This window comes from Tyto alba, unplaced genomic scaffold (assembly GCF_018691265.1).
Source record: "Tyto alba isolate M040663 unplaced genomic scaffold, T.alba_DEE_v4.0 Super-Scaffold_10, whole genome shotgun sequence".
Taxonomy (NCBI): domain Eukaryota; kingdom Metazoa; phylum Chordata; class Aves; order Strigiformes; family Tytonidae; genus Tyto; species Tyto alba.
In genome coordinates, this window is record NW_024881262.1 from 23,307,324 (window position 1) to 23,334,820 (window position 27,497).

Consider the following 27,497-nt stretch of genomic DNA (forward strand, 5'->3'; position numbering starts at 1 on the left):
AAATTAAGCTGCACATAAACATGAATGTATAATGCATGTGTCCTATGTAAAAGTTATGATTTTTGTTTTCTCTTCCTAGGAAATAAGAGTTTGTGGAGTCAAGTGTAAGCAGGTCTTTAAGAAGGTACAGTGAGCCTACTGCTGATACAGAAGTGAAGAACAGTAGAATTTACACACTTACCACTAAATCTCCAAATACTAGTAATGAACATCCCCAGTGTCAAAAGCAAACACAGAAATGAAGATCACATTAGAACTGTATAGTTAGAATAAAATATTTTTAACAAATCATTTTAAAGAAATAAGTACAAATAAAACTATTTTTAGAAATGCCAATTAAAGATACTAAACACTATAAATGTGTGTGTAACATAATTCTTGACTATGCCAAAATAGGAGTGTTTGGTATAAAACAAGATACTGGGGCTTAAGACCTTGTAAGCTGATTTTTTTACTTACAATGGAAATCGCCCTTCTATAGATTTAGCAATGGGACTTCAGGTAATCTTGTCTTCAAATGTTGAATTGTAGTTGTAGGGAAGTGAGTGAGGGCTGTAGTATGTGGCTTACATCTAAATCCTGATTTCACTGAAGCCAGTGAGAATTCTACCATCAGCTCCAATGGAGCAGTACTTCACTGAAAGTATTCCACCAAAACTAAAAATCTGATTTCTCAGAATAAATAAAGGTGTGGACCAATAGTCTGGAAAAACAGTACTTACAGAGGCATGGCCAAGGGGCAACTATTTTCTAAACTCTTTAGCCAATATCTACCCATTCATTTTGTTTTCTTATTCTGGAGAAACTAGTAGTAAGATCACTGCTCAAAACTGCATATAATTGTATATACACCACACAAAATATACAACTAGCATTGCTTTGTACAATATCATTTGTAGATTTTTTTATGACCCATCACAGTCCTTATGTTCTCCTGCAGAGTGAGTGTGTAACAAAGCATTGGCCTAGCAGTTTCCAACACCAATTTAATCACTAGTTATAGTAATTTGCAAACCAAATTGTCATATTTTCAGTCTATCAACACACCGGATAGACAATTAGCACCACCACTTTACATAAAGTTCAAAAATACACAAGGATACAGGGGGACTGGCTGGATCAGACCTTTAGCACATGACACAGTATTACAAGTGTCTCCTGAAACAACTGTTACTAGCCATTTTCAGGGAAGTGGGGCAGTTGCTATGGCAGAGTCTGAGGTGTTCTAAAGTGAGAACAGACCTTTTCCTAGTCTGCTGCAACTCCTGTGCATAGCATTGCTTTTGCCTTCTTTGGGAACCCAGTGCTGAGACTCAGAGAAATTTTACACATGTAAATGGGAAAAAATGCCTCCATTCTCTACTAACGAGAGACATTTTTAAACTATACACTATTATTAAGTTGATTTTTAAAAGCTAGCAGCCTGATCTAACACGAAGAAATGGAGGTTCAGAAACAGTCATTGTAAACTATAAGGTTAGTACAGCAGGGATGACAAGTTTTCTGAGCCATGGTATTTCAACTGTACCATATATATTGTGAGTGTAGCACCAGATGTGCTGTAATGGACATCTAATTCAATTTTGTAAAATTTTGGTTTTTACTTTACATCAGAAAGTACACATAAAATATTATCCATGAAGACTTAAGCATCTCCATGTGATAAACAGGGGAAAAATACTCCCTCTCCATGTAAATTCTTATGTTACTATTGCAACAGCTTTGGCTTGTACTACTCAGAATTGCAGACATATGTAATGCAATTGTTTAAGCTCCCTTGTAATGTTTTTCTTGGCAATATGTACTACTTGTGCCTAAGGAAGGCTCTGGGAATTATATTTGAACCTAGTCAACCAGACACATGCAGAAGCTGGTTTTTCTTTCATGGAAGAGTGTGTTGGCCACCTAGCTATGTTCAATAGCTAAATGGATATTCCCCCTTGACCGATATACAGACCAGCAGTTAATGGCCATGAAGTTTTCTTGTACTTGGAGTGGGACAGGTCAAAACTGATTACAGTTAAATAAGATAGAAAGGTTTGGGGTGAGGGAAAAGGATCAGAAACCTGCGTGTCTCAGGTTAAAAATACTGCTCTGCTTAAGTGAAATTGCAAATAGCTGTCTACCTCAAATGTTATTTATCACCTTATATAAGGTTGGGGATAACCCAGTTGCCAAGTTTCAGTGCATCAGTCACTTGTTTTTCTTGAAAGATTACTGGCCACAGAAACATCTTTCCTTTGAGTTTCTAAATTATCGATTTTCTTAACCATGCACACCCTCCAAAAATATCTCCACTCTTCAGCCGCAAGGAAATCCAGAGAACAGTGGAAAATAAGGAATGAACTCCAACTTCTCATTTATAGCAGACCTTAATTTTTTCAGACCACCTATATTTTCCTTCTCACATGAAAATTGAAACTACACAATAAAGAGATAGTTCCCACCACTCTCCACAATTAAAGTTTGAATAATTCTTTTTAATGTTCAGCACTGACCGAGACCTTTTCTGAAATGTAGTTTTCCTTCAATAGAACTTGGCAGTTCATAATCCTTAATTCACCAGATGTCTTCTAGTTTTTGCCTGCAGCTCCCTGAGGTCTCGTGTAACATTCACAAACTCTTTTTGCAGAAGGCTGTAAGTGGATCAATTAACATCTAGCTAAGTAAATCCAATTGTTAAAAGCTATTATTATTGTAATCAAACAGACAGCTTTTCCCCTTTGGGTCATTTGGTACAAGGGCAAATTTAGCACCATGCTAATAACTAATGGCTTATCAACCAGAAGCAATGTAACTTGTTTCTAATTATGGAGAAAAGGCAAGCTCAGGAAGTACTTCCACAGTTCACATACATAAAATACAGAAACTTCAGAAATATATAACTTTGAATGCATTCACTTCAAATCATCTCAATAGCTTGTCATCATAATTGTAACCTCTTATCTCTACTACAGCAATCATTTCCCTTGGAAAAGGAAATTATGTTCGTTCATTGCTTCCATGATGATGCTCTCCAAATAATGCGTATAAAATTAGCCATGCTGTTTCCATAAACCTTTAACAACTTGTTATCATAAAATGTAATTTAAAACTTCCTCCATAAAATAGCTGCTTACTGAATGCATAACATTCAACAATTACTTGACAAACATCAGCCTCCCTGACTACTTTGAAAACTCCTTAGTAGCCAAGACCTTCACAGTGAATCCTATCCAGATTTGCTTACTACTCAGGGATCAAACTTCATATTAATTTTATTGATCTTCCACAGAATTTATAGCATGAAAGTTAGGAAATATCAAATTCCTTACTTGCCAGAATTATATAAACATTTATTTTAAGCTTCATCATGCTGATCCAAGATTCCAATCACTTTAGTAAGTTCTAAACACAGTTCATTAGTAGTACTATACATTCTTACAAGTTTAAGTAGCAAAAAGCCCACTGTCTCAACAGTGGATGGCAGATTAGGCAGATGAATAGCAGTTTAAAAGGCTCCTCACAGAAAGAATGCTTCTGAGTCCTGTAATTCCTCTTCTCTTCACCTGTTTTTCAACCTATTTTAGCAATAAATATTAAACATTTAGTGTGACCCTCAGCTGCCTTTTTCATGGTATTTGTGATTGTTCACCATCTGATCTACCCAAGTCACTGCATAACAAAAACAGGGAAGGGATTGATTCACGCTATGTGCTTAGAACATGCAATGATTAAGAAATAAGGTTTTCACAGAGGAGAACATGAAAGAAGTTTCGGTAGGATCTGAAAAGTATAAAGTATCTGCAAATGCAAAGGACCAGGTACAGAACTGAAACCCTTTGGAATGGCATGATTTGTAAAGAAAACAGGATGGTCTTTTTAGAGTAGGAGGAGACAGAAGGGTGAGAAAGAGACAAGAAAAATTAGCAACACTAGTATTTCAGATGATACAGATGATATTTTAATTTGGAAAATCATTTTCTTTCTGTTTTATATTAATAATTCAAAACATATATTAATTTTAGTGGGGCAAATAAGGGTATAAAACATTTATCTCAGTAATTGAAGACTGGATATTTGATATAAGTGCAAGTCTAATCTAATCTATACAAAATACTTGTATATCTAAGTTCTGTTAATCCTTTGTTTCTGTATTCTAGAAATTCAGGATTTGTTAATAGATACCAAAATATTTTGCTGGCACAAAAGAACACAAATTAAACCAGATTCCATTACCTGAAGAGATATGGTATATATATGGTATATATAATTAGTATTATGAAATTAATGGTATTTATTAATCTTGTGAAATGCCTTTAATGTTGCTAGAGCATTTCATCTTCAGATATATTTTTTAGTGCCATGTATGCAAACACCACCCTTTGAGATTTCCACATAATATGACTAACCTCATACCACAGTGTTCTCCCAGCCTTTACTCATGTGTAGCTCAAGCCAGCAGATGTTATCTCTGTATTTAATAGCCCTCACTGTATTTTTCTTTCACGAAACTCTCCAGTCACTTCTTGGATCAATGTAAACTTTTACAAAACACAACAGCCTCTGTCAGTTGTTGAGAAAACACCTCTTTCTGTTTGCTTGAACCTGCTACCTGCTATTATAATGTAAGTCCTTCTAATTCTTGTACTGCGAGAGATACCAAACAGCCATTCCCTATTTTGTCCGTGTCACTCAGATTTTCTTTACCCCTAGTATCTCAGTAAGGTAAGTGTTCTAACAGAATCAGAGTCGCTAGGACGACTTCAGTGTGACAGGTCATAAAAACTTGACCGGTTTTATTCATAGAGGCTTTTGTTTAAAACACCAGGAGATCACAGTGTTCCCATTTCAGTCCACACCATTGAAATATTCCATGAAAACACATGCACTAGGAGCAACTCTTACAATCTAACCCATGGAAACCAATATCGAAATAAGAGGTAGGGTTGCAGTCTCCATTTATACAACAGTCTAACTATGAAAGATGGGAAAGAATTTCTTAGTGTGATGTATTTAACAGTTTTATTGTAAAATAAGCATGAGCAGACTGACTGGCAAATACCTTATAAGAAGGTGCATTACATTCCTAAAGAGTCTCTCATGGGACTGAGTAATAGAGGGTAATAGTCCACTGACGTGACATGAATGATGTGCTCCACTAGCTGCATCCACTTTCTTCAGTGTCTATCATCTGGTTGACTCTATTAAATTTAAGTGGACAGTAAAAAGCAAGAGTTCTCCAGTACAACATTAATAAAACTTCCTAGTATGTATCATATTGTATTATATTCTTTTTTGAACAGACTCATCTGTAGTCACATAACAGATTCATGGCTATTCATCCTTTCATTCTCTATTATTAACATGTTTATCTTGTAATACTACCTATCTGGTACTGCTATTTCTATTTTAAGGAGTTTTTTTAACCTTAAAGCAAATGTTTATTTAAGTAATTTACTCTTGTCTAGCAATAGTGCACACAAAAGTAGAGTCCCCTTAGTAGTATGTGTTTTATTGCCAGGGCAAGCACTTTCTCTATATTAATAGCTAATAATAAGTAGCCATACTGAACACTTAAGTAGAATAGTATTTCAGTTCTTCACCAGTCCCTTCAACTGGATTTCCTTAAGATTAAATTTCTACACCATGGAGGCAGAATAAAATTCCCTCTTTCAAGGGCCACATTCTTATTAAAGAAGGGGAGGAAAGAAGGATGGGAAACGGTCTGTGGTTGTTGACTCTACAGTTATTTACAGATCAAGAGACCATTTATCGCATGGTACAACACTATTCTAATGCTGAGCAAATTAAAAGGTCAATATTGTGACAAGAGCATTGAAAATTTAAAATATTTTATTTAAATGTTCAGCTATTTGACGGTTCAAGAGTGGAGCAGAAGCATGAGCTGTTAGTTATGGCTGCATAAGCATTATAGAGTAGCTAACATTTAGAACATTTTTGTGCATGGGCAGAAATATATAGAGCATGATTATCAGCAGTAAGCTGCAAAGATGTGCAGTTCTTGAAAATGTTTTCATCGACATCGTGGAATCACTTTAAGAGCTTTCCTGTAACTGTTTGGCTGGCCTTTCTTTCCCTTCGTCTTTGAGCTACACAAAGCAACAGTACAGAAGTGCAGAGCTGAAATACAAGAAAAGGTGAAGAAAGAACTAATGCAAAATTGTACCGGAATTTGAAGTTACACTTAAACTGAAAGGTTGCTCTCCATCCTGATGTTCCCATCAAATTTTTCTCATGTGTTAGTCAGTGTTCTTACTACAAAAAGGAGGTATTTACAATTCAATGCAGTCACCATTATAATTTGTTAGGGCTTAGAACCATAGCATATGGGGCAAGCTCACTGAAATTTAACATCCAATCAAGTGCAACAAGACTCAGCAGTTCATTGCTCCCCTTCTCTAATTCTAAATCAACATGATTCAATTTATCTTTTCTTATCAAGGCACTGAAGCCGATTATCCATAACCACTACAATTCCCAACACCTCTCTCCAGCTGGGCAAGTTAAGGGCATGCAGAAGAAATTAACACATTTCAGTAGTACTTCTGTGAAATGACTGTGTGATCTTTCACTCATCCTGTCAAGAAACATGCTGCCACTCTCGATGCTGACATTTCCAAGTTTATTTTTGGAGGGGAAAAGGGGAGAAAAGTGCCATTTTATATATGTTACAGCAACACAGCAAAGAACTTACTCAAACACACTACCAAGTAGCTCCTCCAGACACTCATTTTTAGGTACAACAATGTAGTTCACTGTAATGCCATCAGTCCTTTCACTTTATGGCTGATAACAGTGTTCATCAGAGACACATAATTACTCAGGACAATCCTTAAGGGCAACATATGGTCTAAAATACCACTAGCTAGAAAGCTAGTCATCACTACTCCTTTATTCTAACACATATGTTCCATTATTTCAGATATAAACACAGATACATTCTCAGTTCCTAAGAGCTGCTCACAGATTAGTCTAAAATAATATTGAGAGAATTACTTGGGAGTTTTAGACCTATTATACCTAAGAAACAGCAGAAAGCACAGAACAGACTTTCACAGTGCTTTGCAACAATAACACATCATGCCAACTTTGTCTGAGATCAGCTTCAAGCAATCTCAGACATGGGGGCTGACTTAGGAGCTAGACAAACAAGAACTGCAAACTAGATTTCACACTGTCCTAAATGATGCAGAAACAGATGACTCATTCCCTATCAAGTGAAACAGAAAATAAGTAGAACATCAGAGTTCCATAGCAAAATAGTCTCCAAACAGTCTGGTTCCAGCTCTTTAAAGATGAAAACACCCCAAATTTCCATTAGAAACTTTCCTTGCCATCTTTTGTGCAATGGAACACAAGGAAAATATCTCCCAAAAATATATGCAGGATTATTTCAGGGAACGTTTTTTGAAACATATGTACAATCCTTTATAATGTATTTTTCTCACACAGCAAGTCTGCCTTGTAGATATCTGAAGTATCACATTACACAAAACTTCATTTCTGTTTCCAACTCTCAGCATGATGGCATATATTTTTTACTATATTTGCAAATGTATTTTAGTGACAAAGAAACAGATAGGCACTTAAACCGCTGAAGGTCACTCAAAAACCTTACCAGGTTCTTAATTGTTAGTTAAAATTAACATGTAATAAGTACCAAATTTGCTGAACATCATGTGGACTTTTTTTGGAAAGTCTTTTTCCCTCTTCAGCCACATAAATGCTTTGAAAAGCTGGCCCAGTGTCATGCAGCACTTCCCACTCCAGCTCGTGTAACTTCAGGATCATCTACTTGCCTTCTCAGTCACATATTCCCCTGAGGTAATGAATGGTTTTCAGTACAAAAAAACAGATCAGTTCAGATAAATCAGGTTCTCTCATCAGACACTAAAGATTTGAAGCAGGAATACCTAAATCTTAGTGAAGTGGAGGCAAATGTAGATTACATCCCCAATTAAAATTAATAACAGTGTTCTTTTAGGTCCCCCCTGCACAAAGAAAACAAAAAAAAGACCCACAACAACAAAATCATCAATAGCAAAATAAATACATCTTTCAGTAATAGAGCTGGCCAAAGTTTCACTGCCATTCATCTCTGAAGCACAAAACCTCAAGACAATGGATCGTGTCCCTAAATACAAGATGGCAGACTTCTTATCTTGCCTGGTAATTCCTCCTCCTAAAAATGTCAGTATAAGTCAAGAGAAAAAAAATAAAGGTAACAAGTATCCACAGAAAAGGGCACTTATCATAGGTATTTCTTTGTGAAGTAAAGCTCTTCCTGAATTCCCTACAACTTTTTGGGAGCACATTATGTGCTGTTGTGCAACATGTGCATTCCACAGGACAAAAACTAGGGTTCGTGAAACAGCTTGGGCAAAGCAAGATTTCCCTTTCTGCATATTCCTTTCCTTTCTGGTACAAGTCCTCCTTATTTTTAGAAGATTCAGCCTTGTAAAACTATATCATGGGTCATTTTGTGCTTATTTGCTAACTTGATCACTTCACAATTAAAGTATTTGCTGAAATAACACTTCTTTCATTCTTTTTTTCCTTGAAAGGATAGCAAAACTACCTGTAATTACACTGAGGATTTCAAGAGTAGGTATTTCCATGTTTAAGATTAATGCATATATTTTTTTACTTGTTATAATTAGTTATCTAAATTCAATCTACTCTCTGCATTGCAAATGTGCTTGAATGGGATTCTGCAAGGTACTGAGATCTCTACCTTGATATGAAACCTATTAAAACACAGTGCTATCCACTGATAGAAAGCAAAAAGTTATGTAGATGTGTTGGCTAGATAAAAAGCAGATTACTCAGCAGCCTACGTGGTCAGACACTAATGAAAAGTGTATTAATGGGGGAAAGAGGAATAGTTTTGGGCTGCTTTTGATAAATCTGAACTTTCAAAGCATCCCATTAGAGGCTCAGTCTAATGAGTGTTCGTTTAATAGACACTATATAAAAGGTTATAATACTGATATGATGTCTTCTTTGAAACTTCAGATACCTCAGATTGCCACGCAGTAATACAACCTTTACTCACAAGTGAAGGATATGTTGTTGAACAGAGATAGCAAATAAGCCTTCAAAGGCAACGAGCAGATTCCAGGCAGGCATAAAGCAATTTCACAACTGTCCATTAGTAGGACTCATACATCTTCCAACCATGTTGTACTTTGCCACTGTCACTGTTACAATGTAGTGCTATTTGAAGCCTTAAGACTGCTGGCTGAAGATGTAGCTGTATTAGTCACAAGGAGGAAAAGGGATTATTTTTTCCCCTCTCATGCTGAATATTGTTCTAACAGACTTTTTTTTTTCTACCTTTAAGTGCCCATTAGTTACAATCTCTTGATAACAGAGCTAATTCAGGCAGCAGTTCTCTCCTCAAAAAGTTTCTTTCAACTGGGAAGCAATGGAGCATAATACCTTGACAACCATACACTTTCTTTTTCCTGACATCATGATCATGACTGAATTTCTGGGGAATCCTTTCCTAATCTGAGATTATATTTAGGCCTAGGTTTTTCAATTTGGATATCACCTAGTTCAATTATTTTTCTCTTTTCTTCTACTATTCTAGTGAAAGGCAGTCTGCCATTCTGTCATATTATATATACGTATGTATTTGTATATCTGTATCTATAAATTTTCTTCTAAAATACACATTTTAAGGAACTTTATTTTGAATTGTATCTTCTATATTAAATGTACTTCGTACTTTTTATCAAAAACTGAAATTACCATATTTATCAATTCCCTATTTCAGTTCAGACGTCCAGTGACAACATCAATAAATCAGATGTAAAAGATCCTTCCCCCTGATTTGCATGCATGTGCATCCAGTTCCTGACATAGTATCACTGCTATTAAGAACCTATCCTGTCAGATGACTGGGAGAAATCTGAACTTCAGTCATGTGTCCTGAGTTATATTGCTTGGCCCACCACCAATGATCCTTAAATTTACTGATTGTATACATGCTTAAAGACCCATCTTGCAGTGTCAGGTATGATGCATCTATATTTTAGTAACAGAGAGTATACCGATTCATTTAACTACATCAGACTATATTTGGATTTTTTAAATTACATTTTTTAAAAGATGACTATAAATTTCCATCTTAAGTGTTAGTTCTATCAAATAACTGCCAACTTAAAGCCAGAAATTCACCACAAGGACAGACAGACATCTAAACACCACTGTTAGTACAACAAATTATTTTCTAATACATTCCAGGATGCATTGGAGAATTAAACACTGGCTTCCTTTTTTCGAATAGGAGATGATAGAATGAAGCCAGAACCTTTCCTGCAGCAGAAGTGCTGTTGTGGAGCTGGAGATGCAGGCAGAAGAGAACTATATAGCACTAAGATGAATAAATTTATGAGATTTACAACACAGAGCATCCCTTAATCAACAGGAAATAGAGACTTATGCCTATGTTCTAAGAGATATGCAACAACACAGGATGATAGTATTCAGTTACCTAGAAGATTTGACTAGCTGAAGATTTTTTCTACCTGAAACAGTAAAAATGATTTATGGCAAAAAGAAAGCATTCAGAAAATAGATACACCCACCTATCTAGGAACTTTCCTAGGTCTAGGATAACAGTTCTGTAACTGTTCTTGGTAGCAGCATAGGGAAAGAAAACAAACAGGCAGAATATTATTGTGGGTTTTTATCAACACACCTGGACCTAATTTACAGTCCTTCTGGGAAAGTGGCTTTAGGTCCCTAAGGTTATCACAAGAATGGTTTTAATCTTTTTCTGAAGTGCTACAGTGAATTCGAAATTGTGCACTAATTGCAACAGCTGATATGACTTTTTCTGTTTATCTGGATTCTAGAACTTTAAACAAAATCTTTCCATCATCAAATTATACCACTATGAGGTGTGTGAAAACTTGAGGTCTAAGATATTTGAAAGTATCCCTATAAAGTGTGTTCTCCAGGTGAGGTAAAAGGACTATTTCTGTTTGACAAAACTGATCCTGTAAAATACTATTCTAATGGATGAGACCCTGCATTAATATGACATTTCAGCTTTTATGGTCAGGCATGAACAAGCTAAAGGAGATACACATTTTCTTAGCTAAATGGTGATTGTCATAGAAGCATCAAAGAAAAAAACTCACACTGCTTTCTATAGATTCTTTTCATTCAAAAACCATCAATCAGTATTCCAGTTCAATGTCTAAGTAATGCAACCTTTATCTGATGAAGATAAGAAGTGGCAGCTGCAATTACAAAACTCTGCCACAGAATAAATGCAATTAAGTTATAGATTACAGTTACAGATATTAATGCATACCTCATGCAGGGAATTCAGATCTTGAAAAAATCTTTGAAGGGAAAAGTTAGGCAGCCTTAATGTCAATGACAAAGCACTTAAACTGGTTTCAGGTTTTCAATTTACATTAAAGTTAGCCCAGGAGGAAGCATGCTTTATTGGATAACATAAAGGGTTATACTCACTAACCTGCTCTGACTAGTGGCTTATTTCATGACCTTGGCCAAACCATGTTACTCACTAAGTTTTTCTGATTTTATAACGGCTAATGATTTTTACTTGCTTCCTTGAAGCCTGTGGATAAAGAGCACTGAGTAAGTGCTCAGGAGAATTAAGGAATGAATCAATTCAGTATTCCACATTTATTTTGAAAATCAAGGTCAGCTTTATCCATTGTCTATTATTTCTCTACAGCATAATTTTTCATAATGCAAGCCACTTTAATAAAAGTGAGTTCTCAAGGCAGTAGGATCCACTGGAATTTTTTTTATTATTATCAAACTCAGCAACATGATCACTAGTGACATTATGAAGACTCTAAGAGCTAAACCAAAGTCCTTAGTTAGAGAGGAAGACTTCTAATTTTTAAAGTATGTAACACCTGCATCCAACTCCGTCAGCAAAAGCAGAGGGAGTAAGAGAGATAATGACTAAAGACAGACAGTCATTGATCAAAAAAAAAAAATCCAATGGCAGAAAGCCAATTATTTAATTTCTAAAAGAGTGATTAAAAACATATTTTTGTGCATATTTGTTTAAATAGAAATGTGCCAAACTGGCATAACTGCAAGCTATGTATATGTCCTCACCCTACCACAGCACTTGCAACCTGTCCCTACAGTTCTATTAACAAAATGTCTGACATGTTCCTCTACTGAGATGTGAATGAAGGAATTCTCCCTTCTCTTAGGTGTCAACAAAAAGTTTGTTCCTGCAGATTTCTGTTTTGGCATGATCAGCTAAGAACTGACATTAAATTATAAATGTTTAGCCAACAACCATATGTACAGCCGGTCAAACTTCCATTCCTTCTGTGCAGAGTTCAGACCTGAACAAGTAATAAAGAATCAGAAGCCAAAACTCTAAGTAACTCCAAGACACTGAGGTAGGCTTGGTTATACTTAGTTGTATCTGACCTGACAAGAAAGCTTGTAAACTAGGGATATATAAGGTAGTTTAGTGCCATTTGATACTGGGGAGGGCAATCAAATACTATTTGCTGAGCCCATTTTGCAAATAACACCTTTTGATTCTGTCCTCTCCTTCTGTACATGTCTCTCCTACTGCTCGTGCCACTTCTTGGTAAATTCACCACCAAGTAGCTGATGACTATCTTCACCTAGCTGAACGTTCAAGGCCTGCAAGCCATCTTACATGCTGACAAGTGGATTGCCTCCTTCCAACTTACTTTTAGTTGTCATAATGTGACTACTCATGTTTGTGCTGAACAGAGCCCCAAGCCTGGTGAGATAGCACCTCTGACAGTTTTTGCAGTAGCAACCATCACTGAATACATTTCAAATGATTAATTTTCTTAAAAATAAAAATAAACCTAGTGAGTGCACATGTGTTAACAAGTTAAAAATAATAATAGGTGTCTGTGACCATGCGGCTTCTGTCTGAATCCTTCAGGGGAATTCAGTTGCTAAGAAAAACTTACGCAGCTTGCCATAGTTCTATGTGTTAAACAACAACCAAATAACTATAGGCAAAAGTCCCAGCTGTCAAGCATGAGAAGTGTAGGGGCTGATTGGGGGAGTACAAGGCATTTTTCTCCTCTGTTATATATGCATACTAGATAATTTAAAAAGAAAATGAAATGAGGCAAGGACAGAGTGGGAAGCATGCTACCATCTCTTCAAAATGCCATGCCCAAAAGTTTAAGAAGAAAGTCTGTTTGACCAGTAGCTCTGTTCTTTATATAGTGCTCCTAACAGTGCTTTAGAGCACAAGCTTTCCCAAGGAGAGTGCACTACCAGCTCTTTCAGACAGCAAGGCTGGACTTTGTTCAGCTACTCATATAGGATTACTCTTCCAGGCAGGTCTCAGATGCAGTGAGAGGAACTGGAGGCAAGTGTTAGAAGTAGCATCTATGACTGCTGACTCATTCCACAGAACCAACATTTGGGCCTCACTTTTCAATCTTGTCAGTCTAGGTTTGTTTTATGAGATGAGATGTTTCAAACCGCCACCAATCAATATTGATTTGTAGGACAGAGGCAAGAAAAGCCATCTTTGTTTCTTCACACACAAATAAAGACTGAAAAAGTTGCTTAGGCTTTTAACTAAAGTCTTTTGATTTTTCATGATTTTGCTTTATTTTCAAGGTCTTACTACTCAGCCATAAAACTTGTTTCTGTGTTGAAACCTGACACACTGACACACAAACTGTGAGCTCAGAGCTTTGGGTTTTAACATACATGACAAAAAACCTGAAGAAGACACCTCCCTCCACTCATTCCCAGGGTTCAATACATGCTATACATGGCATCCCTAGTGATTTTACTGGTGGTCTTGCAAGGAAAGCATGCTGAGAACAAAACAGTCATGATGTTTAGGAAAGGTCAACTTTTCTTCATTTCCTCAAACTTAGACACATGCCATAGGAAGGAAATGTTGTTTTGCCATTTGAGTGTTTGTCTCTATGTATGTAGTATATAAACAGTAACACAGGGAAAATAGAATAATTTCTAAGATTTTAAGTGGATAATAAGTCAAAATTTTAAAGCTGAAATGTGATGAGAGGTAGATTAGTATAACTAGCAAGGCACAGGCCCAAGAGAATGCTGAGGACACAGTAGGTCACCGATCTGCAGGTTTGCAATTAGCCACATAGGGCTTTAAAAAAAATTGTGTTAACAATGTCTGTATTGTCTCTTGGCTCCATATGATTTATGCAGGCATTTGAATGTGGTAGAGGTTTTACTGCCTATCAAGATATTGATTCTTAAACTGAAAATTCTCCTTGTGGACCTTAATAAAGCTCTTTAAAAGCTCATGAAGCATCACCGAACTCTGTCAGGTCAATATTTCATGTTTTATTAATTACCAACTTAACCAGTTCTTTGATTGGTTAAGTTTAGTGTCTGTAAACCTCCTAGTTGCATATATACCTGCAAAGGCTCAAAAGAGCTATTTCAGGCTGATGGATAAACACATGCTTAGAGAATTCCTAATATGGAGTTTACATATCACACAGAGTATAAAAAAAAATTAAAACTAGTAATAAGGGATGTGCATAAACAAAGCAGCATTGTGAAAACCTGTACAATGATGTATGCTGTTAATTAATTATGGCCTTATATGTAAAAGATGTTGTCATCTCATAATTAATTTTATCTGAATGTCCCTAGATCTACATATCTACAGCAATAGAGCTATCCATTTCTTTATTAATTCTTAATAGTCATTAATTGTTGATCAACACAGGATACGGTTTCAGCCACTTCTGCATCTTACACAAATAACTGTTATATAGGAAGTAAATTACTTCAGAACTAAAATCAATGAGCATATAAAATCTCTTACCCTGAGCTTCCAGCATATGTTCTGATTTTAGAAGGTGATTGTAGGCATTCAGTCTGATTCATTCCTCATAAATCCACTAGATATTTGGAGATATAAGGTAAAACACTGAGTACCTGCTTATAAATTGGACATCATCCCTTTAGTACACTGAGGGAGAGAATAGCTTCCAGGTGGAAAAACAGTGTGATAATGCACTTAAAGATTATTATGTGTGTGCACAAGGGAACTGATGTTGCTTACACAGCTGATTTTGAGTGGTTGTGAGTGGTTTACTTGGGAACAATAACATTTTCTTTTTCTTGTTTTTATAGAATCTTTTAGTATATACATAAAATATATAAATAATAATAATGTATTTATTAATGTTGATGCAATGTGGAGGCTAAGAAAGAGAGTACACAAAGATATGTAAAATCAAACCTGTTGCATAAGTATCACATAATATCACTACAGAATAATGTTTTAAGCACAAAGGTTTTCAAATTTCTCTTTCAACATAATATCATTCATAGTTTTTCATCTAGAAATTCTGATAGTAGAAATAAATACATAATTAGATGTCTTCAGCCCAATAAATTGTGCTGGAAATGAGGGATATGCTTTAGAAAGCCACCCTGTGTCTATTTAAACATTTCAAACAGTGATTACCAATTTCCCTGGGTAAACTGGTCTACAGACAAACTATACAGTTAAGAATGCAGATATCTTCCTATGTGCATTCACAAAGGACTTCACCTAACTTCAGCTTCCAGTCACTGCAGTACCATAAGCCTTTGTCTGATGTCTGACTGAAAACCCTCTTAGTATCTCTTGTTGGTACAGATCAAGATAATTCTTTCCCTTCTTTTAAATTAGCTCCTTAAGTATCGCACAAAGGCACTTTAAGAACTCAGCTACCAAAAACTCTCAACTTCTTTTAGTTTTTTCTTTTTCAACCCCTGTATAATTTTTCAGCATTTGTGAAATTTTACATTAAATTTTAACAAATGGACAGCATACAGAAGACATCGTAAGATCAGTCAGTCTTCAATTTACTTATTTTTGGTTGCAGTTTTCGACCTTAATACTTTTCTCATAACATTTTTAATAATATTCCCATCAAAAAAAAATAAGAGAGAGAGAAAGAAAAGCAAGGAGTTTTGGACTCCTGATCACTTCAATTATTTTATCTGTAGAGCTATCTGTAAATTATATTGACTAATTAAAACCAAATAATTTAAAACCTTAACTTCTTAACTGTGCTAACTTTGTTTACTTTCAATTCTGATAAAGTTCTACTGCACATTCAAATTCTCCATTCAGACACATTCTGAATGTGCTTATTTGCACAGCTGAAATCTCTTCTTTTCTCCACAACAATGTAATCTGCTGGATGAAAAATACCTTTCTAACACAAACTGTTACATTTCAGAGTAATTAAAAAATCATTTTTAGGGTAGGATTGATACTAATTACAATTGATTTCTATTTACATTTGCTAAACTTGCTGTTAAATTAAAAAAAAAATATGGAAGTGCAATTGGCATTACATGCAGCTATCGGTATATAAATATTTTGAAAATCAAAGGAAAACGAAAATATTTTCAACAAAAATATTCCCGTTTCTGTCTTGCCTTGCATTTGTTACACATTCAAGACTTCCATCAATTTTAAACGAGAGTTCTGGGTGTGTCAGCTCTGTAAAACTGGTTCTTCATAGGGAAATGTGTCACAGAAAGGAACAGAAAAAAATTATTCACCTTGGAAACTTTAACTGGGTTGTACACTTTGCCACTGTGTTCAATATATTTCAAAGGTATCCCATAACAGCTAGTAGTTCTTTACAAAGGTCACTGTAAAATCATATCCTGTATTACTACATATTTCAGAAAGTGTTTCTTGTCTGCCAGTTGTTCAACTGAACTTTGCTAATGAAGGCAAAGTTTTCTAGGGTTATCACTCTGACCCTTAAACTGTATTATCTAGAAAACCATAAACCTTATAAAAAAAGATATGAAAACGTATATAAAACATTCTCTTAGCAGTTCCCATTTGCAGCCTCACCCTTTGATCTGAAGTTGGATTTAAGCTCTTGCCACCATGCCGGCTGATTACAATGGAACGTGGGAAATGGAAACCAATGAAAACTTTGAAGGCTACATGGTTGCTTTAGGTAAATGAAAAAAAAAAACATTAACTATATAGTGATAAAATGTTTCAACTATTAGTAAAATCCTAAAAATTGATGAGACTGTTTCTGTAATGTGCATTGTGGCATAAGGGTCTTTGTCAATCCCATTAAAAATCAAGTAATTGTAATGTACTTATAATTACAATGATATAAGTATGTAAGAGAAGACTTGTAGCCAGAGATATTAGTCATTATTTAGATAAATGAAAAAATAAATAGGGATGGGGAAAAAAATCCAGGCTTTCAGACACAAAAGCTCTTTTTTATTCCTGGTATATACTTACTGTAACAGTCAAGCCACAACCTGGTTGGCTCTGTTCAAGAGGAATAGAATATTCTGTATCACTAAAGGAACAATAGTGTTTAGTACTTAATTAGTGCTTTGCACTAGAAGAAATTACATGTACCAGCTGCATGGTAAAGGTAATTCAAGCCTTTAAAAGCATTTAAAGAGAAATGGGAAGATATTTCTGACAATTTTTGTAAGGATCATCCTTATGCAGCAAGGAGACTTAGGTCACAGGAGTTCTTAAACATATGTTTACATGGTTAACTAAGTTTAATTTCACTTGGCTACAACTATCATTGATGATAACAGTATATGTGTACATACAAAAAGAGATTTCCTGCTCTTAGGCAACTTTCATTTACTAATTTCTTAGCCTCTTTATCCTTAGAGGCCTGATAGCTATAGTTTGTGTATCCATTGTATAGAATGTTAAGCATATTCTCTGTAGATGTTAGAATACCAAGACACTGTTAACTGAATGCAAGCAATACCTTTGTTGGTTCATATCAAGATCAAGTTTATGTTGTTTGCAGATTTATCTTTCCCCCCACTGACAGACTCAATTTTTGTAATGGCTGGGGATAATTTTATAAGAGGAATACCTTCTCTTGCTTCACCTATTATTTTCAATATAAATTGCCTTTCAAGTTTTTTGTTCTCACAAAGGTGTAAACATTTTGCTCCCGGTAATTATGATTATGCAAGTAGTGTGCAGGAAATTCTGCCTCTACTTAGTTTAGCAGAGATGTAAATCTTTAATTTGCTGAAAATAAAAAATAATAGAAGACATCAACATTTCTCAAGAATTTCTTCAGTACACTCTGGATTGGCATTGAAACGACAGTTATCACCTTTCTACCACTGCAGTAATATTGCTGCATTATAAAAACTGCAAAAAACTACAGGAGTTAGATTTATAAGTGCATGAAAACAGTCATCTTTAGAATTGGGAATCTTCTCCCAGCTCTACTACATCACAGATGAAGGGCATAAAGGAATGTTGTTTCCTTACCACACATGTCTGTAAAATTTATACAAGAAAAGTAGTCATTAGAATTGGCTAATTCAACCTAGATTGGAGGAATCTGTCTGGCTCAGAATCATAAATTAGCATGTGGCAAAAATCAAACCCATATTTTATTCTTATTTTTACAATCAACAGCCCTCAGGAGCCCAATTGAGTCTATGCACTTCTCATTCCCAGATGTCTCTGGTCTGGATGATACTTATAAGTCAACTCCTAGTTGCCACAAATTGACTATTCCAGGCCATCTTCATCTACCTCAGGCTTCTCTCACTGCCTGCCTCAGCTTCTGGTCTCGCCTACAATTCTTGCCTCTAGCCCAATTCTCTCTGCTTTGGCTCTGCTTCAGTCCTATCTTAGCTCTTTGTTCCAAGACCTGACCTACTTTGGTGGGGTGTGTTACTCCAACCACCAGTCATGATGGTCATTCTGCTCCCGTTCTGCCTTGCTTTTCAGTGATAAATTTCATCATGTCTGATAAATCTCTTTTGATAATCATTTTTATAATGATCTCTTTATTTTTTAGGTTTATTCCTTCCTTACTTTTTGAATGCAAATTAAACACTTGTGGTTGTGCGTACTTCATTTCCAAAAGGATTTGTAATTATGGTGATATCTTTTAATTTGGTTGCAGTGGTTATCTCATTATTGTTCCTTTCTTCCCTTCTATGGTATCATAGATGAGACTGTTGTATTGTTTGTTTCAGTTGAGCTACAGCATTTCACTTGTGTTTGTCTTGAAATTCAGGCAAAATGTCAGGGAAAAGGATACCAGCTGCTAACAACATGCATTTCTTTGAATTTTAATTTACCCATTGTAGAATTTAAACTGTGATTTTCACTCAAATTCAATCAGAATTTAGTGTCTGTCATCATACGAATATTAATTATATCAGCTTTAAACTAAACTTTAAGTATTATCATCCTTATATTCTGATCCTTTTATAATAAGTAATCCTTTTTCCAATTTTATAATTCTTTTTGTACCATAAATGCTAGCATAAGCTGGTCTACAGCAGTTCCCCATTGCATCTCAGTGGCATCCTTAGAATCATTTCAGTCAGTGGGTAAACTATGACTTTGTTATTAATAAATCAAGGAAAATTTTGATCCTTCTCTGATCTTATATATCCCAGTGGAATCTAGGAGGAAAATGGATGGATTCAGCCTACAGTGGGGTCCAGACTACAGGCATCCAATACTAGGAAGCCCAGTGGAAAAAAAAAAGATAGTAACAGTTCATGAGAGTAAAAGAACTTGACCCACTGTATAGCCTGAAACAAAGTAAGAGAAAGAATGTGTTAGAATAAGGAATGCAATATAGATGTATTCTTCCTGGGAAATACTTCGATTCATTACCTACTCTGGGCAGACTGCACTGGAGACGTACTTGCTGAACTTTCTGATAAGATTTTCAAACTACTTTCCCAATAAGAATGCCCAGAAATAGTTGGGATGAATGAGCTATTTGCACCAGCTGTCTGGATCTGGATCTGGCCTTTCATACGTACATCATGATTTTTGTGTATACCTAAAATATGTATCATATGTATATACATATAGATATACTATAAGTGTTACTAATTAAAAACTGCCAGTGAATTAGCAAAAAAAAAAAAAAAAAAACCACCACCAAAAACAATGGAACGATGCATATGGCTATAGGTGATTCTCAGAATGGAAAGAAACTACATGGTGAAAAGGCATTCTTCCATTCTGTTTCTCACAATTTTACATGTGGTTGATATTTTAAGTAGTAAAGTGCTCAGGTTCAAAGCACACTGAGGCTTTGGGTTTTTTTAAATTCATCCATCCTTTTAATTAATGCATACACATTTCTGTACTTCAATTAAAGAATAGTTTTGCCCCTTAAGCCAGAAACTTTGATTTTATCATAAACATGTTACAAAGTATTTTAATCTACTATAATAGAACAATATATCATTTTTATTGCTTGTATTGTTCAAAATGCAGTTATGAAAACCATGCTTTAATAAAACCTCCCCTGATTTTTCTCCAGGAGCTACAAGCCTAATATATTAGTCAGAAATAGCATTTCTTTAGGAGTCTAGACATTTTTTTTCCTCAGAGAGAACTAAATTTCATGTTACCTGGCTATAATTCAGACCCAGAGATACCTTTAATCCACCACAGCAGATAAAATATACCCAAGAAGTCTTGAATATAAATACCGAACAAGAACATTATTCCCCACACTAAAAAGTCACCACTTTTTTCAAGCCAGTCCTCTTACTCAACTCGATTAGTACTTCACAAGTAGTATAATGAATCTACCAAAAGAAGAAGGACTCCATTAGTATGTGGCATTGCTGAGCTGACAATGATTAACTCACATGCAAAACGACTAAAGGATGGCTAACAAACCAAAACCATTTTTCAATCTCTTGCAGAAGCATGTGAGATTATTTCATTTGCATATAACACCATAATAAGATTCACTGCCAGCTGGTCAGAAATATTTATTGCAGATGGTAATGCAGCTGGCATTAAGTGGATTGTCTGGGGCAAACTGTCATCATGGTAATATACGTTCTTCTTTTGGTAACTTTCAATGCATTCAGTTGCAAGCAGTTGTTTACATTATAATGTTAGTCTTCATCATGAACAAAATAAGGATGTTAAGGAGATCAGTACTGCATAAAATGTTGACAGAATATTAAACAGGAACGGTCAAATGCTGTAGTTTGATACTTTTTTTGACTTTTGACTTTGAATTTCTCTCCCTTTAACACCTAAATTACAATTTGTTTCTGTGTCTGCTGTCTAGCAATAATGGATGTGTCAGACTTTCATTTGATTGTTTCTTTTTTTATTCATTAGTATAATTTCCATTATGTTAAACTTAATTAATTAACCTCTTGCATATTCCCACAGACTATAGGTTCATCATAAAAGTAACATGCCAAAATCCCCTTGATTACACACTCACTCTTACATGCTTATTTTCTGAAAAGGAATATTATTCTGAGATTCTTCTTTTGGGGGTATTCAACATCTAAAACCCTGCAGGACACATACCAGTACCCTCATATGCCTAAGAGCTCCATGATTTACACTGCGTGCTTAGAAAAGGGAATGGCTCCCAGGCGTAAGATGGTAACAGCACTCCTGGCACCCCACAGCTTCATGTGTGAGTGAGGCCAAAAAGGCACTGTCAGTCTTTATAACCCCTGTTGTTTCACATTCTCTGAAAAAAAACTGGAGATTCGGGTGATTTAACATGCCAGCATCTATTCACTACTGGTGGTATGTTATAGCTTTGTTCATAACATTCCCACAGATATCCTGTTAATAAATAAATTTATAATCAGTGGAAGATCCTCAAATGGAAAGTCTACTTGCAAACACAAAATTATTTTTATTTTAAATGGTCTTTTTCTCTGCGAAATGTTGCAGGTAAAAGCGTCATTTGTGGAACTATGTTCCACATAAAATGTGGGGGTTTTAAATTATGTATAAGTGTAAGTTCTGTGGTTTTTTATTTTTGGTAACAAATATTGGAATTTTCATTTTGATACTCTTCTGGTTTTTGGCAGACATTGATTTTGCGACTCGTAAGATTGCAAAACACTTGAAACAAACAAAGGAGATTATTCAAGATGGAGATAATTTTAAAACAAAAACACTCAGTACTTTCAGAAACTATGAACTGAATTACACTGTGGGAGTGGAGTTTGAAGAACATACCAAAGGACTGGATAACCGAGTGGTAAAGGTAAAAATTTCATACCTGATATCTGTTTACACTACAGTCAGCACCAGGAGTGAGCAGTTCCAAAAATCATCTGAATAGATGAAAAACAAACCCACCACAATATTTTACAGACCTCAGAAGATTTTTTATAAAGCAGAAATGATTTACATCTTGAGACAATATTCTTTCCTGATACAAGCATTTATTAGAAATGCAAATCAGGATGGTTACTCAGATACGTGAGGACAATCATTAATTACAAGTTTTTCTAGTAGGGGATTTTTTCCAGCTTTTCTATGATACACCTTTATGTATTTAGAAAGTAGAAAAACTGTATTTTTACCCGTGTATCTTTCATAATGAAACTGTACTCATCCCTTTGAATTTAGGACTTTCTGTGTCAATATAAATTTTCAGTTCTGAATGGCTAGGTCCACACAGCATTTTTAATCTGAGCTTGTTCAACCTCAGTTGGGCAGTTTAACAGTTGGACATTGTTAAAAATAAAACCTGCACTCAGCTATTAACTTTAAGGGAGCTTTGGGAAGGGGCGAGAAAAACATGTGAGCCAAAGCTCCCACTGATATCGGTGGCAGGGCTACTGGCAGTGGTCAGTGGGCAAGGAGGCCAGCAGCGTATGCTTTAGTATCTTTAGGATTATAGGAGTAACCTGAGCTCAGAATTCCCCCAGGAAACTGTGGGCATATGTTCAGACACCTTTCAGTGAGATATGTGGACAAGTAACATTTGGATTAAGGATGATACTGCATGCTAGACCATGCCCTACCTCCTGCAACAGAGTCAATGAGTAAGTCTGTTCCTGTGAGGCACTCAAACAAGACTGAATCACTGAGGAAAAGAATACATACAAGTACTAATTAAATTCACTTACTGAATTGGGCTTCATGTTTCTGTATCAATACTGCTTCTATTTTACGCTCTTCTCACCCCTAAAATACTTAAGCAAAATTTTCAAAGGTAGAAAGGCCAGTAGATCTTAAATTTCCATTGACTGTCCCCTTCAGAGTCTTGCTAATCTTGCCTTTGCAATCACCTGCCTTTGCCATCATTCACTTAATCTACCCCTATCAACTCTTCTGCCAATTACCACGGTTTTATTCTTCCACTCAGCTCTCAGCTCTCTTGCTCTTCTCCAAACATATGCTGTCTTTTCCATCAGTATCTTCTCAATAAACAAGGTTTCAGAACTTGTTGCCAAACTCTGAGAAGCTGAGATCAAGGCTTACTGTCAACAAGACCTGTTTTGTTTTGGCAATTGCCACAGGAAATTGGCAACATAAAGAACATGTTTATATTTGAACTCACATCGTTCTTCACTAGAGTGGCATAAATTTGACAGAAGATATTGTTTATTCGCTATGGATCATTTTTCATTCTCACACCACTTTGTGCAGTGTAATTTCTATGACTTCTTCTAAATTATTTCTCATTCACAGCACTGCAAGCCATCAAATAATACAACTCAATTTTTTCCAGTATCCTGAATATCCCTATCTCTAAATTTTTTCCTCACTTTTTCCAGTGAGCACACATTCCTGTAACAGAGTTTGTGCTTTAAAACATCGCTCCCACATCTCTTTAGATCAGCTGAACACATTACTAAGGATCTAAAGGCTCATTAGTTGCATCACTCCTTAAATCCATAAACTAACGCTCCTCTGGTGCTCTTCACCACTACCAAAGCCATTGTCATTCAGTGCAAAATCATTTCACTTGCAGACTCTCCTCTTATTTATTTATCAATTATTCAGAAAGAAGAAAGAAAACACAGCTTGCACAATTACAACCCTACCTGGTTTAATCATTTTTGCCTAATATTATTTTCTAAAGAAATTATATAGTTTCTAACAAGAGAAGAAGGGGAAAGGAAACATGTCATGACATTCTCTGGACTGCTCTGAAAGAATTTTCCAGTCATTTTACTAACAAAACAATGCCTCAAACACATAGAAGTTAGATGAGGGTAGTAAAACTGCTAGGCAACATTCAAATGTAAAGGGGGCATAGATAATTTAAAGAGCATGTAGCTTAAAAAATCTGTAAATAGGAAAGAAGTTAACGGAAATGGAATGAGTTTTGTCTCATTATTAATAGAAAGCTCCCTCATAAGAGACATAAATCATCCAGAGGTGAACTACAAAATGAATTAAGCTCCCAATACTCTTGGAGCTTTTTAATAACTGAACTTCCACTGACTGTAAGTGGTCTCTGATGAGGATTTGCCTACGATACATGGTTAAATATCTCCCTAAAGTACAATGGTTCAAATCTAGAACAATTCAAAGTTGCTTTGAATGTACTCTAGTGTATCAAAGTAGAGAATTTAGTCTGTAAAGAGAACTCTTACAGATATTGTCACCCCGCTCCTGGGCAAGAATGAGCATCCCAATACCCTGTTTATTAGTGATAGACTCTGAATCACATCAAATCATTAAATGGTTGAGGATGGAAGGGTTGCCCTGAGATCACCTAGTCCAACCCCTCTGCTCAAGCAGGGTCAGCTAGAGCACATTGTCCACCTTCTGATCATATCTCTTTAAAGGTCTTTTGTGAAAGTGCATGAAAATATGTAAATAAATTTATCGTATGAGACGATATCCACATATACTTACTCTTACCAATTTACGCAGAGCTAGAAAAGGTGTTAGCATGGCACTAGCTGGTATAAGCCCACAGGTCTTCACTCATGAAACCTTATAATCTTTTTAGTAATGGCTTTAAAGAGCAGGAAAAAAAATACCTTTTGCATACATTGCACAAGTATCTGTTAATTCACTCACCAATTCACTAGTTAGTATGAACACTTTATATTTGTGTATGTGAAGAAATACATCAAAATGACAACAAAGCACTGTAGAAGCTTCTGCTGTCATCTTGAATGCATTCAGGTTCTGGTTGAATGGTTGATTTGGGGTTTTGGGGGAGGAAGATGGGGAATTGTAGGAAGCAACTGCAATTGTGTCTTTTAGTTGTTTGATTGAGCTTGTTTTCATGTATTTATAAACTCGTTAACATATCTGAGTTAATTATGTGATTCATGCAGACACTAGTGACCTGGGATGGTGACAAACTGGTATGTGTCCAGAAAGGTGAAAAGAAAAACAGAGGCTGGAAGCACTGGATTGAAGGAGACCAACTGCATCTGGTAAGGGCAGATACATAAGGCTGCGTAGCTGGTAAGGGCTGCTGTGCAGATACACAGTGCATAACTGAGACTGCAACAAAGTATGCTTTTCCATTTCAAAGGGTTTTTTACTTGTTCTAGTTAGAATGGTCTTTATTTAGACAGCTCTGATCTCTGAACTCTAAGGAAATCCTCCCTCTGCTACAACTCAGGAATGCTCAATTTCTTTCCTCCTGCTCCCAATGAAGTCATAACACTGCAGTGGTTTTTTCGCTCCAGTCCACTGCCCTCCAGCTATTAACCCTTCTTGTTACATTGCACCTCTAACATCATCTTGTTCTTTTATAATCATTGGTAGAAAAACAAAAAAAATAAAACAAAAACAAAAACAAACAACACCCCCCCAAAAAAAAAAAAAAAAAAAAAAAAAAAAAAAACCAAAAACGGTATGGCACAGATTGGAAGAAAAATATTATTTTTTGTTCTGAAAGAAACACTATGAAATTTTAGCATACTATGCTGTAATACAGATCAGAAACCTCTGGATACTCTAGAGGATCCTGCAGACAACCTACACTGCAATTATTTTGTTCTAGTACAATAAAAAAGTCAAAACATTTGTACATCTGAGTTAGTAAACTGGAGCCCAAAGATAAATGGTGTGAGTCCAACAGAGACCAGAAGAGCCTGTGCAGGAAATAAGCAGACAGTGAAGTCCAGAAAGATTTCATAATAATAGATACATAATTATAATGATTCCAGAGTTTCTTGGGAGAGCGATCAAGAAATGGGCATGATAATGTTGGATAGTGCAATAGATGGGTGCAGAAAGATTATGGAGGAGAGCTTCTCCTTCTATCTCATGATTCACATCTCGATATCTACTCCCTCACAAGTCTCCCCTATGGATAGTTGGCATGGCCAACCACACTGCCTCAAGTCTGCATGCTTGAAAGGTCAAAGCAAAGAACTAAAAAAACATCTGCCACCAACTAAATGCCAACTATCCAACACAATTTTTCCACTCTGTTTCAACACATATTCAAAAACTGACCTAACAAAAGTTCTACATGTTGGCACCAGGATTTGGGCTAAGACTGGTGAAAACAAAAGGACCAAGTAGATTCCTACCACAGTCTTCAGAAACTTGATTTCAGCTTTGGCCAATTGCTGGCCAAAAAGTCAGCTTCAGCTCATTTCAAAGTCTAATTTGGCACAGGAATGCCGGCTCATCAGAAGACTAACCAAACTGACTGGATTGCAATGTGCAGGTGTGACAACCTACAGCTGCAACACTGGGCAAAAATGGTGTATTGCTCTGGCCCCTGAAAAATGGCTAGGTGCATGTCTGAAGCAAATGTCCTCATCTTTTTAAAGTATCCTCCTCTTTTTTTTTTTTTTTAATTTCCTTGTTTCATTGCTTCTCATGAATTACGAGGTAACATGACTTATAAACTATTGCAGTATATTTTTTAGTAACAGACCATGAAAAAGCCTCACATTTAAGAAATTTGTATGCATTTTTCATGTTTGTTCTTCTTAGAGCTCAATTCAAGTGTCAAAATCTAATTATTGCAACATGTGGTGTGTGCCTGCTGATCGGTTACATATAATACACTATTCTTTCTGTTCTCTTTTTCATAAGCCTATCTCTTTAATGCAGTGGCTCAGTTCTAGTAATTTCTGGTGGGGTCTGCTGTGTATGCAAAATACAACTTGTACCACTATATACTTACTAATTGTTTTAATACTGTAGGAGCTGACGTGTGAAGACCAGGTGTGCCATCAGATATTTAAGAAGAAAAACTAAAACTGACCAGAAAGCCAGCCAGATCTTCATCACACTATTATGCTGTTCGGTTTTGTCTAAAAAGAAGAACCAGATCAGATTTGTAATAATTCTCTGACACTGCTATGTGAATGTATTTTGTGCCTGTTTATGGAAACAAACACATTTTATAGAAATAACATCAAACAGTTACAAACATCATAAATTCCTTTGACTTTCAGTCTGGAGTTAAATAAAAGTAATTGTCTTTCAAATAGTGCTTTGCTACATCTTTGTAATCATTTCCAGAGGAATGTCCTTTAGCAACAAGGCTGAAAATTAACAGTCACAATTATCTCAACCACAGTATATCTCTCCACAGTGCTGTAATATCATAATATATTTGGATGACTGAGTAAAACTGGACATTCATTGGACTGTTTCTATTTAATTTAGTCCTGGATCACTAAGTCCACAGTTTCAGGCAACAGAATGGCTCACTGAACACAATACATGGCCTTTCACTTCTAGGTTATTCATTGGAATT

The 27,497-nt window shown here is 35.7% G+C and overlaps 2 protein-coding genes across 4 annotated transcripts in view; both read left to right on the top strand.

Annotated features, from left to right (window-relative positions):
- Window positions 1–359, top strand: part of LOC104357853 (retinol-binding protein 1) — a 37,193-nt gene extending 36,834 nt beyond the window's left edge. For all 3 annotated transcript variants that reach the window (XM_009963348.3, XM_009963349.3, XM_033005494.2), the window contains one exon: window positions 80–359. In XM_009963348.3, the coding sequence (XP_009961650.2) occupies window positions 80–133 (54 nt within the window). In that variant the 3' untranslated portion in view covers window positions 134–359. The remainder of the gene's footprint in view (window positions 1–79) is intronic.
- Window positions 360–16,742: 16,383 nt separating this feature from the next.
- Window positions 16,743–27,176, top strand: RBP2 (retinol binding protein 2). The gene is made up of 4 exons (XM_009963350.3): window positions 16,743–16,991; window positions 21,880–22,058; window positions 25,102–25,203; window positions 26,939–27,176. Exons 1-4 carry the CDS (start codon window positions 16,919–16,921, stop codon window positions 26,990–26,992), a joined length of 408 nt encoding a protein of 135 aa, XP_009961652.1. The 5' UTR covers window positions 16,743–16,918; the 3' UTR covers window positions 26,993–27,176.
- Window positions 27,177–27,497: the final 321 nt, after the last annotated feature.

Bases quoted from the DNA above. Each gene is read 5' to 3' on its own strand.
- RBP2 (XM_009963350.3), top strand. From the start codon at position 16,919: ATGCCGGCTGATTACAATGGAACGTGGGAAATGGAAACCAATGAAAAC. The intron at 22,059-25,101 runs GTAAAAATTTCA...TGATTCATGCAG, and splicing joins TGGATAACCGAGTGGTAAAG to ACACTAGTGACCTGGGATGG. The intron at 25,204-26,938 runs GTAAGGGCAGAT...TTAATACTGTAG, and splicing joins AAGGAGACCAACTGCATCTG to GAGCTGACGTGTGAAGACCA.